Source organism: Larus michahellis, chromosome 2 (assembly GCF_964199755.1).
Source record: "Larus michahellis chromosome 2, bLarMic1.1, whole genome shotgun sequence".
NCBI classification, from domain to species: Eukaryota; Metazoa; Chordata; class Aves; order Charadriiformes; family Laridae; genus Larus; species Larus michahellis.
In genome coordinates, this window is record NC_133897.1 from 47,086,585 (window position 1) to 47,100,159 (window position 13,575).

Genomic DNA, 13,575 nt, shown 5'->3' on the forward strand with positions numbered 1-13,575 from the left:
TGCCCTTGAGAAGTGTGTCGCTCACAGGGCATTGCAAAGCTGTGATCTCTGCTCCGAAACCTTGGAAAAATAGAAGATGGGCAACAGTCACTACCTGACTTTCACATCCCTCTTATTTTTCCCTTCCAGTCTGAACGGGAACCTGATAAGCCAAGAAGAGGCCAAAGCTTTTGAAAATGAAGAGCGGATCATTTGCTTTTGAATGAGGACTTTCCCATTTTGACAAGCTTCGTGTTACAAAGGTCACTCCTACACTTGGGCTGCAGAGTTTATAAAGGCGTAAATCTGCAGTGCTCATGGCAGGAGAGAGATACGTGATTAGCTGCCTTTTTATGAACGTGCTGCGCTCCCTCAGCTCCATCCCTTACCCTGCCTGTTATTCTTAATCCTTTTGGTGAGTGGGAAGTTGCCTGGGTAAATAATTCATGTTTGTAAGATGCTTTGAAGATGAAATGCAACGTATTAACAGACCAAATCCACTGGCAGGTGTATGCGTTTTGATAACTGAGTTTAGATTTCTTCTGTACACTGATGTAAATAATCTCTTAACTTATTTATATACATAAATACACACACACACACACACATATATTTGCAAGAAAGGGTGTAAGATGTACAAACTCCACAAGCTCACAGTATTATCTGCCTCATGACTGAAAACGAACATCTCTAGCTTTACTGGAAACATAATCCATCTATAATAGTTGCATCGTACCAATGTTTCCAATATTAATACCTTTATCCTGCCTAGAAATTAGACCCTTATTTCTCCATTGACTACAGACAGCATTGTAGGCACTGCTTTTTTTTATTTTCTTTTTTTTTTTTGAGAAATGGAAACATCAGGCTGAGATTACTTTCAATATTTTTTTCCATATTGAAGCCAATACATTTTTCTCTTCTACAACCAGAAAGTCCTTACTGCCATCTCTGTAAAAGCATAAAACTGGCAGTAAAACACTTTTTCTTAAATTTTCCTGAGGGCTGCATAGAAACTGCTACCTCCTGTTTTCACAGTGTTTGTTCTGGGGAGGGGGTCTGGAGCTAAATGTGAAATATTAATTAGCAGGCTGTTCATTGCCTTGGCTCTTGGCCTAGACTCTGTGCTGATGGCAATACACCAACATTGAGTTGCCTCGATTCAGTGGGGGGAAAGGACAATTGAAAATCAATTGCGTCAAGTAGAAATCCCTTCTCCCAGCAACACATAAGCACAGCGAAGGTTTGAGATTTGCTTGGAAAGCTTTTATTCTATGCTTGAATTAGGGGAAAGGGCAAGGCAAGGGGCAGGTAGCAATGATAAGGACCAGCAAGAAAACACTATCCCCCCCCAAAATAATTACTGTTTAGGGAGTGTAAGTTTAGATGCCCTTCAAAGAAACCAGTTCGCAAAGGAGTAGGGTATTTGATTATATTTTTTTGTGTGCAAATTAGGCATGTTTTATAAAGGTAAACCAAAATTGTACTCCACAGTGTATACAACGAACCTAAAATGGAAAAGTATGATCCATTTTCTTTCCTTCTCCCGTGTTACGACACCCTGCCCTCCCAAAAAAAACAACTTTGGGAAACAATTCTGCAGTTGCTGACTAACTCACAAAAACCTTAGTAGGCTGGAAGAAGAATCTTGTTAAAATGCCAAACCAATGAACCCTCACCTTCCCATCTCCCAAATCTGCCCATAAAGCAATACATGAAAAAAGGCTGGCTTTGTCGGTCAGAGTTTCTCTGTTTCCTACGTGGAAAGACGTAGGAAACAGAGACCTTTCCCAGTCCCCAATTCTGTCTACTCCCTTCAGCTCCCTAACACCTTTTAAAATACTCATAAATCTTTTCACATAACCTACAGTTAAAAAAAAAAAAAGGAAAAAAAAAAAGAGAAGAAAAACAATTTAGTGTTCATTATTTTTCAGTGGCTTTTCCTCCCTGTCCATGGTATCAGCGCTGATTTTTCACAGGGAGACAGATGAGTCTTTTGGACCGTGCTGGAGGAAAGTCAGTTAACTTGAATGATTTCTGCACCTGAGCCATTTGTTTACTGAAGCAAAAGGGCACACAGTTACAGATGAGTAGGATTTCAATTGCAAAAACATCTGCCAAAGCAAGGCCTTTAAAGACTTCTCAGTGACTTTAACAAATCACACCCGTGCACCTCGTCAAAATGTTGTCGCTCTTTTGCCAGCCTGCCCGTATGGAGGGGAGGAGCAGGCAGGGCCTTCACCAGAGGTGTCATCTGCCTGCATTGGAGGCAAGTGCGCTCCCAGTCTGCTCTAATCACTGAATTATTTGCTCATTTACCAGGTAGAAAATATAGTTTAAAACTCCAGCTCCTGTCCTCATTTCACTGATAGACAAAAGCAGTGCAGAGTGTCCCTGACAGCTCCCTCCAAGCTTGCCGATGCAGTCACTTTTGCCCCTTTTTGGTTCAGAGCAGCCTTTGGAGCTATTTCTAGCGTGACAACCACCTCAGCCCTGTTGCAAATGCTGTTACAAGCCCAGCTGTTACAAGCCAAGGCGTCCAGAGCCGTGTGTTCAGGGATAGGAGCAGCTGCAGGGCTGCAGCAGCTAAACACAGTCTCAAAGTGGTGGCAGGATCAAGCCCAGCTCTACGTAGGGCAGAGTTTTTGCACTGATTAGGGTGCCAGTGACTGTGCAGAGGTGATTTCCGTCTCCGAGCACTGATTTGGGCGCAGCTCAGCCTGGCTTTGACCAAACCGAGGGGTTTCACAGCATCCTGCTCCCGGTTCACCCAGGGGAGAGGGTCTGCTTCACGCAGCACGTCAACAGCTTCAGGAATCTGGTGCTGGGGAACCGGGGTGCTGCTCCGGGAGCAGCCGGAGTCCCCTTGTTTATTGGCACAGTGTTTCAGGCTGCAGTTCTTTCTTCATAGTCTTACTGGACTATTTGTAGAGCGCATCAGAACAACACAATCGCAGCTTGCAGCAAGAGGAACCGTAACTTTTTTAAGACTTGTTTGTAATTTGCTAAGACCTTCTCTGTATGCAGCGTTATGTTTTTTCCACTTGTCCCCTGTGATAATAAACAGCTTTTTAAAGAACTTGAACAGGCAGCCTGCAAGTCCTTTGGCTTTGCTGATGCCCTGTCAAGCAGACACTTGGCTAGATCGAGACGGGGCAGTGACAGGCCACCACAACCCTGCTTGGAGAGTGGCAGCCCCACGGCGCTCTGGAGCAGTGCCACGTTGGAGGCGGCAGCAAGACGTGGTGGCACATGTGTAATGGGGGCACAACTAAATCATCGAGCCCTGCTCACACGCAGCCCCTTCTGCCAGCCCAGTGCAGCTGACAAGGACGGGATGGACACTTTCCCCAAGCTTAGCACCTTTCTTGGCCAGTGACCATTTTGTGCAACGGCGGTAAGCCTGCATTGGAGCACCTTCGCTGGGACAGGTGTCACGCTTCCCCAGTCCCAGCCCCCAGTGTTGTCAGCTGGCCCACGAGGTGGCTGCTGGTGGCACGGTCGATGGGCTGCTTCCACCCCTGCAGCGAGTGTCTGCGCCTGAGAGCAAACCGGCCCCGGTGCAGAAATGTCCACTTTGCTCCCGCAGGGAAGAGAATCAGAGCTCCAGCTCTAGCAGACCCTTTGCAAACAACTAAATTATGCCCAACCACTCACGTCTGGGGATTCATCTTATACACTGACGGCAGCAACTTAATTAGCTGCTTAAAGCCTCGGGAGCCAGGAGACTTAGACCTCCCAGGCTGGAGCAAATGAAGCTGTCAAGTTTTCATGCTCCCGTTGCCTGCCAGACTCTTTCATCCTGAGTTTAGCAGATGTTAATCCTGGCCTGGGTGACTTGCGAAGACGAAAGCTGCTCCCTTTAGAAGTCATCTAGGTTTGGTGAGGCAGGGAGCAGGTGAGGAGACCCTACCGCGGCACAGGGGACGCGGCCCTGTGGTGGTCATTCTCCTTGGTGACAAAGCCTGTCCAGGCTTGGACAGAGGCTTTGGATTCTCCTTTCCTTCTGTTTGAAGCTGGCTTAAAGAAGGAACTAGGAGGGGAAGGGGTGGGGGGTGGAGGGGAAGTCTTTGTTAAAATTTAAACCTGGGTTTAGACAAAGAAATCTGTAACCAGGGCAAAACCAAAAAGCCGGGCAGGAGCTTCACACAAAACGTGACTCAAAAGGTAACTGCCCAAATGCGCAGAGGCACCAAGCACCTGCAGCTGCCACCCAGCTCAGCTGAGGACCCGTCCCCGCGCTTTTAATATCTGCCTCTTCTACGCTCTTACGCTCTTGCCTTTACAAGGAGTGAGTCATCTTGCGTCAACCGAGGATACGCTTTATACAATTATTTATTTATGTCAAACCCTCCTCCCTGCCCCCACACATCCCTGATCTCATCCCCCTCAGAAAACAGATGCTTTATTAAACAAGGGCTGGAAAACTCCATCTCGCTTGGCTTTTGCTGAGGCTCCTTGTTGTCCAATGGCCGGCTGGCGAGGAGATGGCAGGCACGAGCTGCGCAGGACCTCACAAGCAGTGTCCTCCATGGCCTTGTTTGGCTTTTTGGACAAGGGCACCCCTCTCCCTGCAGGGTGGGATGGAGCTGGGCACCTCCTCAGCTAAACAAATACGCCGGGGGATGTTCACAGAGACCAGCAGGCTCCAGCCTGAGCCCCCACAGGCACAGACATTGCTCGGGTCTCATAACCTTAGAAGAAGTGTGAGAGCTTCCAGCACAGGGCACTCAAAAGCCAGGGGAGTAAACCCCCCCTTTTAGCTCCAGCCGCTGCAGGGGACTCTCCCCTCCCTGCCTGCTGCAGGCTGCGGGTTTTGTTCCCCTTCCTGCTAAAAGCCACACCGCATCCAGAAGCGGACACAGACCTCTGGCTGTACCAAGCAACAGCGTGCGGTAGCGGGGCCAGACACACACACACACGTGCAGCATCGCCCAGTTCACCCCCCGGGGCAAGCACCTTGGGGCGGAAGCGGCACGTCCCATGTCCCAGCTGCAGGCAGGAGGGCAGGATATCATGATACCAATAGATGCCATTAATTTAAATTCCACACATGAAATCCTGTACCTACTGAACTGGAATCATTTCCAGCAGATTTTCCTGATGCAAAGCCAAACGCCGCTCTAACTAGTTACCAATTGCTTCCATAACGCGACTTGAGACTGAGGAGAAAAATACAAGACTTACTGGCAGTGAAGGAACTCAGGCTTCCCAGAAGGCGATCGGGGGGGGAAAAAAGTTAGACTAGCAAGTGATATGAACACATTTCTTAGTAATTACATCCACCTGTCTCTTGGTGCAGACTTGAATAAAAAATGCATTAAAACTATTATCTCCCACAGAGACAATTGTGAGGGTCGCAACTGTCGCCGTGCTTTAGCAAGGGGTTCAGCTACTCCTAGCCATGCCAGAGGGCTTCTCTCTGAAGCGGAGCAAGCAGGGACGGCCACCCAGCCTCGGGGGAACCTGTGCCACAAATCCTTGCATTACCAGCCCGCTGACAGCCCCCCCGGCTGGGAGCAGCACCCTGTTGAGTTGAGATGCAGCACCCCAGCATGAGAAGAGGTGTTTCTCGCCTGCAGAGTGAACTTTTTTCATTTTCCCCACCCACTTGGGTTTTCCTCAGGGCGACCACAGCTCCACCCCCAAGTAGCATACGGGAAGGGGTGTAAATCTCCCTCTCCAGAGCAAGCAGCACTGGAGGTGACCCAGCTGCAGCCCCTGACCTGGGCGCAGGTTTCCAGGTCATCCCTGGCAGAGGGCTCTGCCCTTGTCAGGGAACTCAACTGAAGGACGATTTAACGCCCTTGGTGACCCCGAGCAGAAATTCTCTCCTCCAAGCAAGGTGTTGCTGCAGGAGCCTGTTGTAGTAGCCTCCTCCCTGCTGTTCAGGGACAGACAGGAGAGTGTTGATGACCTTCGGGGACAAGGAAATCCCTGTGCTGCTGAGCTATGGGTATGCTGGCAGGCAGTCAGTTTTAAAGAGGAAAATATGAAGCGTTTTGGGAGGAAGCTAGAGCGGTATTTGGGTAGAGGTAACTGAAGGAATGAGCAGTGTATTAAGGTAGGTCGATGATTTGATGGAGCTTCCCAATCCACAGGTGAGGAGAAAGGTTTGCCGCCACCCCCTTCCCCTTCTCTTTTTTGCTTTTAAACCACCTATGAGTTTCCCACCTCCAGACCTGGCAGCTCTAATTTATGCTACCCTTGAAGGCCATCGTGTCCGGTGAAGATCATCAGAGGACACATCAACCAGAGACACCTCGCCTCCGGCCACCAGCCACCCTGGCGAAACAGCAGCTACATCAGCTCTGCTCTGCCATGACCGTCCTTGGCCAGGCTGATAAAAGCCCGTCACAGCGGCTTTGCAGGATCTGCAAAGAGCCAACGGGGCTCAGAGGAGCCAGAGGCCGGCCCAGAGGGGCTTCACTCCTACCTGCAGGACTACGGACAGGCAGGACTGCGGACAGGCAGGACACCAAGTGGCTTTTCTAGCTGTGACCACACAACACACATTGCTTTCCCTTCCTCTGCTTCAGCTTGGTCTGCAGCACGGGCATAACAGAAGCTCTGCCCCCCAGCGACGCCTCTTTCACTAATACTTTAAAAACAAAAATTAAAAAAAATCACCCGGAAGTGTGAAGAAAACTGTGCTTCAAAAGATTTATTACATATATTTGTACATATTTTACATGAATGGAATGTTAAACATACAACCTAAAAATCAATAAAAAAATATTTTCATTCATGATTATGTACTGGCAAACCACTGAAAAAGAGTACCTTAGAACAACTTAAGTCAACTTGCAATCATACTGCTCAATTAAAAAAAAAAAAAAAAAAAAGATACAAACACGTTTTTACATTAGACATTGCAAATTACATTCCGATTTCTGCTCCAGGTAATGAAGGAAGACATCTTGCCCATTACCGCTGCACGTACGGGTGGCATCTCAGAAGGTAGCACGGAGTTCCCTCTAACTCGTTGTGGGCAGGGTTAGCTCTGTGGGACGAGGCATATAAAAAAGGGGAATATACGCTCTGCTCCCTACCAGCAGGTACCAGCCGAAGGGGAGGAAGAGCCAGACTGAGATTCGCAGCCAAGTGATAAGGTTAATGCTGGCTCACCACTCGTTCAGCGCGATGCTGCAGCTTTCAAAATTAAGTAGTTCGTTCAAACATCCCCTCTACAGCTAAAGCCACCTCCCTTCTTCCTTGAAAGTTACAGTGCTTTGGCAATATCAGCTAGGAGAGAATTCTTGACTGTACGATAATGAACACTTCAGCTTCATCTTAATATGCACAGGAAAAGCACGGAATCGCACTTTGATGTCTCTTCCTGTTAGCATTTCACACCTTGAGAGCTTGTGACCAGTCGTGTTGAGAAGTGTTTACTATTAAATATAACAAATTAGCAATAAAAAGGACAGATTTGAGAGAAAACAAGAGGAACAGGATTCAGCAACAGATCGTGTACTTGCAACGTCGGGTTACTTACGCTTGAAACTCTGCCAGAATCAAGCAAATCCTACTTATCGTTGCAAAACCTTTGCCAAAGCACACCCAAGGGCAAAAGTCTCTCAAACAAACACAGACAGATTAAAAGCTGCCAGAAAGATCAGCTAGCGGGCTTGCTGCCTCCTACTCCTTGTACGCCGGCAACTTGTTAGATCAGAGACAGAACCAAGTCCAACCTTTTTCAGGTGCACGGTATTCCTACGATGGTTTACCTGAGCGAGTCTTCAGCAACTAGCGATGCCCCACGGTGAGGTCATTTTACAGTTTATCCCTTTGTCACCTCTGATGTCCTTAATTGAGAAATGACTTTACAGAATGCCATGCAGTGGCTTGGGAAGCCAGCCAAACTCTGCAGTAAGATAACCAAATGCAACTTGAGGGTAAGGACTTTTTTGTTGCTCTTTTGGTTTGTTTTTCCCCAACAGGCTAAAACATCTTCAACCTGATTTTAGAAGCAGGTTAATTTATATGGAGAAACATCACAGAAGTTTTACGTTTCGGAAACAAAAACTGGACACAGTTCTGTCATGAATTTCTCACATAGAGTATTTTGAAGGACAAGAAGTGATATGAGCTGATGACACTGCTGCAGGAAAAACCACTTTTGGCCAGGTTGTATCAAACCCCGTAACGAGCCCTTCTCTTCCAGCTACAGCCTCCGATGTTACTTTTGCTGATGCCAATGGAAAGCCTGTCCAAAGATTGAGGGGATACGGCCTAAGATGTATCATGCCTTCAGCTGGGAAGAGGGGAAGATGTTGATACTAAAATGACTTTTAAGCTTGGAGGGGTGTAAAGTGAATCATAAAATATAGCAGTCATCAAAAAATGAGATAATCCTCCACCGGCAAAGGTGAGCTGGAAGGTCCATAGCAGCACTTCGGCGCTCCCAGGTAGACGGTGGTCTCTCGGCAGGAAGCTCCCAACTGTACAGCAAAATTAGTAGGTAAAAACCAGCAATACCAAATTTGCACAGAAATATTCTCTTTCGATATGGGAAATCGGCTAGAATTCACAGAAACTCAGAAAGATCTTGGCCTACACAAAAACCAACGTATGCTTTGTTGCTGTTTAGGTACAGATAGCAGTAACACTCAAGTGCCGCGTTCCCTGCTTTTGGTGAAACACAGAAGAGACGGAGCAAGATTCTAAAGCCCTCACATGGAAAAGGCGGCATACTAAAAGCATCCATAAGCATATCTTATGCACTAGACGTTATACAACCAGAAACACCAAAGATCCACATTTCTGAATAAAAATTCTTTCCCACATTTGCTGAGATTTTAAGTCTTCTGGGAGTCAGTTTTACCAGCTCTCCAGCCTTTCAGCAAAGACTTAATTAAAAAGCCAGTGCTCCTAGCATTAAGAACTAGGATAAATGTATAAATCTTGAGATTAAGTCATAAAACCCCCTTCACATCATAAAGGGGGGATGGAGGGGGAAAAAAAAGGTCACAAGCATCCACCCACATCTTTGCACATTACCTACATATTTTCCATTTCAAAATACTGCCGTACACTTACTCTTGCATATGAAAGTTAAATTGATTACAAATAAGACCATCTGTTTTACGCTTTATTCTTCCCAAAAATAAAATAGCAGAAATTTGCAGTGTGCTTCGTATTTTTGCTTTTACGTCCCACTGAACTCATCGTTGAATGTGCACGTTGAAAGAAAATTAGCTACCTCCTTCAAAAGGAAAGTGTTATTATAGATATACTGCTTTGTAAGAGCCAGGACACTGGGCGCCCCGTGCTGACAGTAGCATGGCTCTCTCGGTATTGTATGGAGTAGGGTTACATACGATCCAACTCACAGCCACCTCCACTATGAACTTCAAAACACAAGTTGCTACTCGAGATACACGGGTATGTTACAAGTTCAGAAAAAAATCTCACATTTCAAGACAGTGTTGAGCCTACTCTTCCCCTTCTGGCAAGCAGCATGTTTATGGCAGACCTGAGTATGGGAATTATTTCACACCCTTACATACTTAGGGAAGATGTAGGCCAGGTGACAGAAAATACTCTGAAACCGCACAGAATTGGCAATCTCAACATATTTACAGGCAAAGAAGCATATCGCACCGTAATTTAAGTTATTGCTTCTTGTGGACAAGTGTGGTATTCCTTGATTGAGACGCAGGACTTGTTTGGTGTTTATTTTTTCCCTTTCTGAAGCACAAGGACCACTGTGAGGACGTTTTCAAAATGAAGGTGTTGCCTATGACTACAGCTACGTCTACAGCATGGTCATCGCCAACTGACCAACACAGCTCGGTGACAGAAAGCTTACATAGGTGAATTTCCACAGGTGTTTTCAAACTCAAGCATCACTCTCATGCTTCCAGGGTCATTCTAGGCTTGGTCTATATTACAGGGTTTTCATACAAGAAAACCTCCCATAGCCTTTCAGAAGAGATTTATAGATACCAAGAATGCCAAAGTAGGATCTAAGGCTGACCTTGTATGGGTTCCTCAAATAATCCAAAGTATTGCTGCTCTACTGTGCTGATGGAGGCAGCCACAGACTCTTGCCTGCAAAACCCTGCGTCGGTGCGGTTGCTAGTGGCATGCTTTTCAAGCACTGGTCCTAAATGTAGGACAGCAGTGATAACTGCTGGGTCTTTAAACCAGCTACTTGCATCTGAATACAGAAAATTAAGGTTTTTGAAGAAACAGTAAATGAACTAGAAATATGAACTACCAAAACTGAGCTTAAGTTGTAAACAGATTTATGTTTATAATATTTACCTACTTAATCCCCAAGCCAAAGACTATCTATGACCTCGGAGCACAGGACACCAAAAACACTTACCTAACCCCTTTAAATTATTACAGGTGAGTTTCTGTAGGCATGAAGCCTACAGTAAACACGAAACCAACGCAAATGCAAAAGCTTTGCTTCCAGAAGATAGCAGGAATTTAAAATAGTGGAAAAGTGGGCCTGCAGGCAACTCCACTATTTGAGTATTACGGGTGCTGTAATTCCTCATCCCCTCCCTCCCCCCCATGATAATACAAGGCAACACAAATATTCTCAGCTAAAAAGGAATCTGTACAGGGAATGACTGTACATTTGATGCGAGTACAGAATTGAAAGTGTGACAAAATGCCTCTGCTCCCACTGAAAAAGAGAATACAACAGGGCCCCATAGTTACAGGTTCAGCTGAAACCAGCGATGCAAGCCCAAAAATGTAGAAACTGCACCGGCGATTATGACAATTATCTAGTTTGGACTCCTTTAGATTTGCAGCATAACAAAGGCATTTTACAGAGCATCATTCAAGAGAAAATGTTATCCAGGCAAGAATTGCTCTGCAAGCAAGATAGCAGAGTTTAGTAACATGCACTGCACTTGTTCTCTAGATAGCAGCAGTTGCTCCTGTTCTTTGCCCTTTTTGATATGAATCACAGTAGCAACAGAGAGAAGCATGCACTTAAACAAAAAAAGAAAAGCAGAATTATGTATGTACAAGAAAAATGTTCGAGGTGTTGTGCAATTTACTTTGACTATTGAAATCTACTAAAAATGCTGTTGCTAATAAATATTCATAACTCTTCCCTGTACTGTGAAAGTCAGAAACTAGTATGATTAATTCTTGATATAAAAAATACACTTCTAAGCCCTGATATCTGTTCCAGTTCATTGTCTGTCTTTTTTTTTTTTCCATGTCTTTTTTTTTTTTTTTTTAAACTGTGATACTTCATGGGAACTAATACTTATCCACAGTTTTACTTGGTGTACCCCTCCAGAGACATCCTGTGTTTCATGGAGCCCTGGTTATACCAATATAATACAGTAAAAGAATAATAAATTAAACAAATGCAGGTGCATTTAAAAAAAAAAAAAAAAACAAAACAAACCACATTGTCAAATGCTGGTCTGCGCGTGAAGAGACCAAGGATTTAGATGCAAAATACTACAGATCCTGCCATCAAAAAAACCCATTCAAACAAGGAAAGAAAAACTTGCACATGTTTTAAAAATTAAACACAAATCCCACCTCGATGTTATCTCACCCATGCCTGTAAAAACCTCTTGCTGTGCCCACATTTGCAGTTATTCATTTACACCTCAGGAGGCAGCCTGGAGATGAGAGTAGTACAATAAAATAATTACCTGAAACATTTTTAAAAAAATACCCGTTAAACAAATTACCTTAACTGGCAGCACTTAAAATTGGTAATTCTTCTTTTTTTTTTCCTATTTAAAAAAAAGTTGCATAGCTGTAAGATTTTGCTTTGCTGCATTTTTTTTGTTGTTTTTACTCACAAGCAGTAAAAGAGAAGTTTAGTTACTTAAATAGCAATACAATGTGCAGATTTCAACAATCCCTATAGCTCGATCAATATAAATTAGTTACCTGTCTTGGTTTTACTCTTTGGACTGCATTGTGACAAAGGTTTAGTTACAAAGTTCTGAAATATAGTATTCCTATGCAGAGAAGTTTATGTTTTCTGTTCTTGAAAAAAAAGTGAAGAACATAAAACAGGCATGAATTCAGTAAATTAAGGTCACACTGTTAGATTATATTTAGTTTGCCATTTACTCTTCTTCAGCCAACGAGAAGGTGAAAACGTTCCCACTCAAAACTGGGGCCATCCTCCTGCAAGGGTCTCAGATAGCACGTATCGAACGTCTCCGCTTCCACTTGGGGCAGTAGGAAACATGTCCAATAACCCGCTTCTTCACAGAACCACAAGTTAGTCTGAAATTAGGAACTTTGGCCTTCGATACAAAAGTGTCAGTAATGTCTGTGGGGAGTCGATTGTTACAGAATGTGCAGCATTTTCAAAATCCCTGTGTGTCCTTTGCATGAGTGTTTGGTATACCGAGCACTACTGGCAAGTAACCGGTGTCTGCAATGCTTTTTCCATGTCACTGTCCGTCTTTGCCTTTTTCAGCCACAAAGAACTGTAAGTCTCAAGCCAGGCACGCTGTGTTCAGCACGGGAACCTCACATCTATGTTTTCTGATCAGTGGAAGCAGCTGTTGAAAAAGCAGAAGACAAAAGTACCATTATTTCAGTACATAGCACACTCAAACAGCGTGAGCGCCACCGCTGTGTTTCCCTTCCCCTTTTCCCTAAGCCCCCAATTATCACCACCTCTGCTGTGAAAAGGCGCAAATTGATTTTAACATGAGGTTAGACACCCATGAGCGTGAACAGAGACAAATGTGTTCATAAACAGCATGTGGGCTTCTTCCATGATTCAGTTGTTGGGGGCAATATAGGAAAAGTGTTTATTTATTAATTTTGGTTAACGCCGCCCTGAGGTTAAAACGATTATCCCGGTAGCAGGATACCTTCCCTTCAGGTTCTTTCTGCTACCCTTGCAACAACCACAGCACTGCAATGGGACCTGCAACGCAGGCTCGTGAAGCAAGATGAAACAAATGAACAAATAGATGCCAATAATGAACTCTTCAGATTTTTATTTTTTTTTAAATTTCCATGAGAACAACAAAATCAAACCCTCAGCTACCAGCCAGAGTTTCAGATATGTCAATTTCTTTAAGAATTATGATTGTTGGTGTGTTTTGCAATGCTCAGGGGCAGTAGTTTAATGCAATAAAAAGTTTTTTAACTAATCAACTAAAAGAATAAACCTATCCTTTAAACCTTTGACACTGATTGTGGATCGGAAATCATTAACGCAAGAACGCAAGCTGGAAAAAAGTGAACTTCTGACATGGGATGGATACCAACATGTTAATATTTTTATTTATTTATACATTTTAAACATTCTGGAATGCATTAACATGAAAGCGGTTTTGAAAATACCTAGTTTCAACGTCTTCATGTGATTCCAAAAGCTTTCGGGCAGAAATAAATGCCAGTACTCATGGAACAATCCAAAATTACACAATTGTATTATTTTAATTTTGTTTCCTTTCCATGGAAAAAATACTCTTTAAAAGCTAATGCTAAAGCTTTATTGGCACTGACTTGCCACTTTCCAGTACTAAAACTGGAATACATCATTTCAGACCATGCCATATAACGATGCAGAAACATCTTACATATTGCAATATACGTCAATACTTACTGATTAATACTGCAGTTCTGAGA

General features: G+C 44.4%; 2 protein-coding genes across 4 annotated transcripts in view; one reads left to right on the top strand and one right to left on the bottom strand.

The window, feature by feature from the left end:
• NOD1 (nucleotide binding oligomerization domain containing 1) overlaps positions 1-1,851 on the top strand; it is a 29,471-nt gene extending 27,620 nt beyond the window's left edge. For both annotated transcript variants that reach the window (XR_012585535.1, XM_074575148.1), the window contains exon 12: positions 130-1,851. Coding sequence is in view for 1 of the 2 variants with exons in the window: in XM_074575148.1 (XP_074431249.1) it covers positions 130-202 (73 nt within the window). In the remaining variant the exon portion in view is untranslated. The remainder of the gene's footprint in view (positions 1-129) is intronic.
• Positions 1,852-6,616: 4,765 nt separating this feature from the next.
• Positions 6,617-13,575, bottom strand: part of ZNRF2 (zinc and ring finger 2) — a 61,639-nt gene continuing 54,680 nt past the window's right edge. Inside the window, exons 5-6 of one of the 2 annotated variants that reach the window (XR_012585536.1) lie at positions 11,866-12,491; positions 6,617-8,423 (exon numbers count right to left, since the gene is read on the bottom strand). The gene's annotated coding sequence lies outside the window, so the exon portion shown is untranslated. Of the gene's footprint in view, positions 12,492-13,575 lie in introns of both variants that reach the window. The other variant, XM_074575149.1, reaches the window with a different exon arrangement.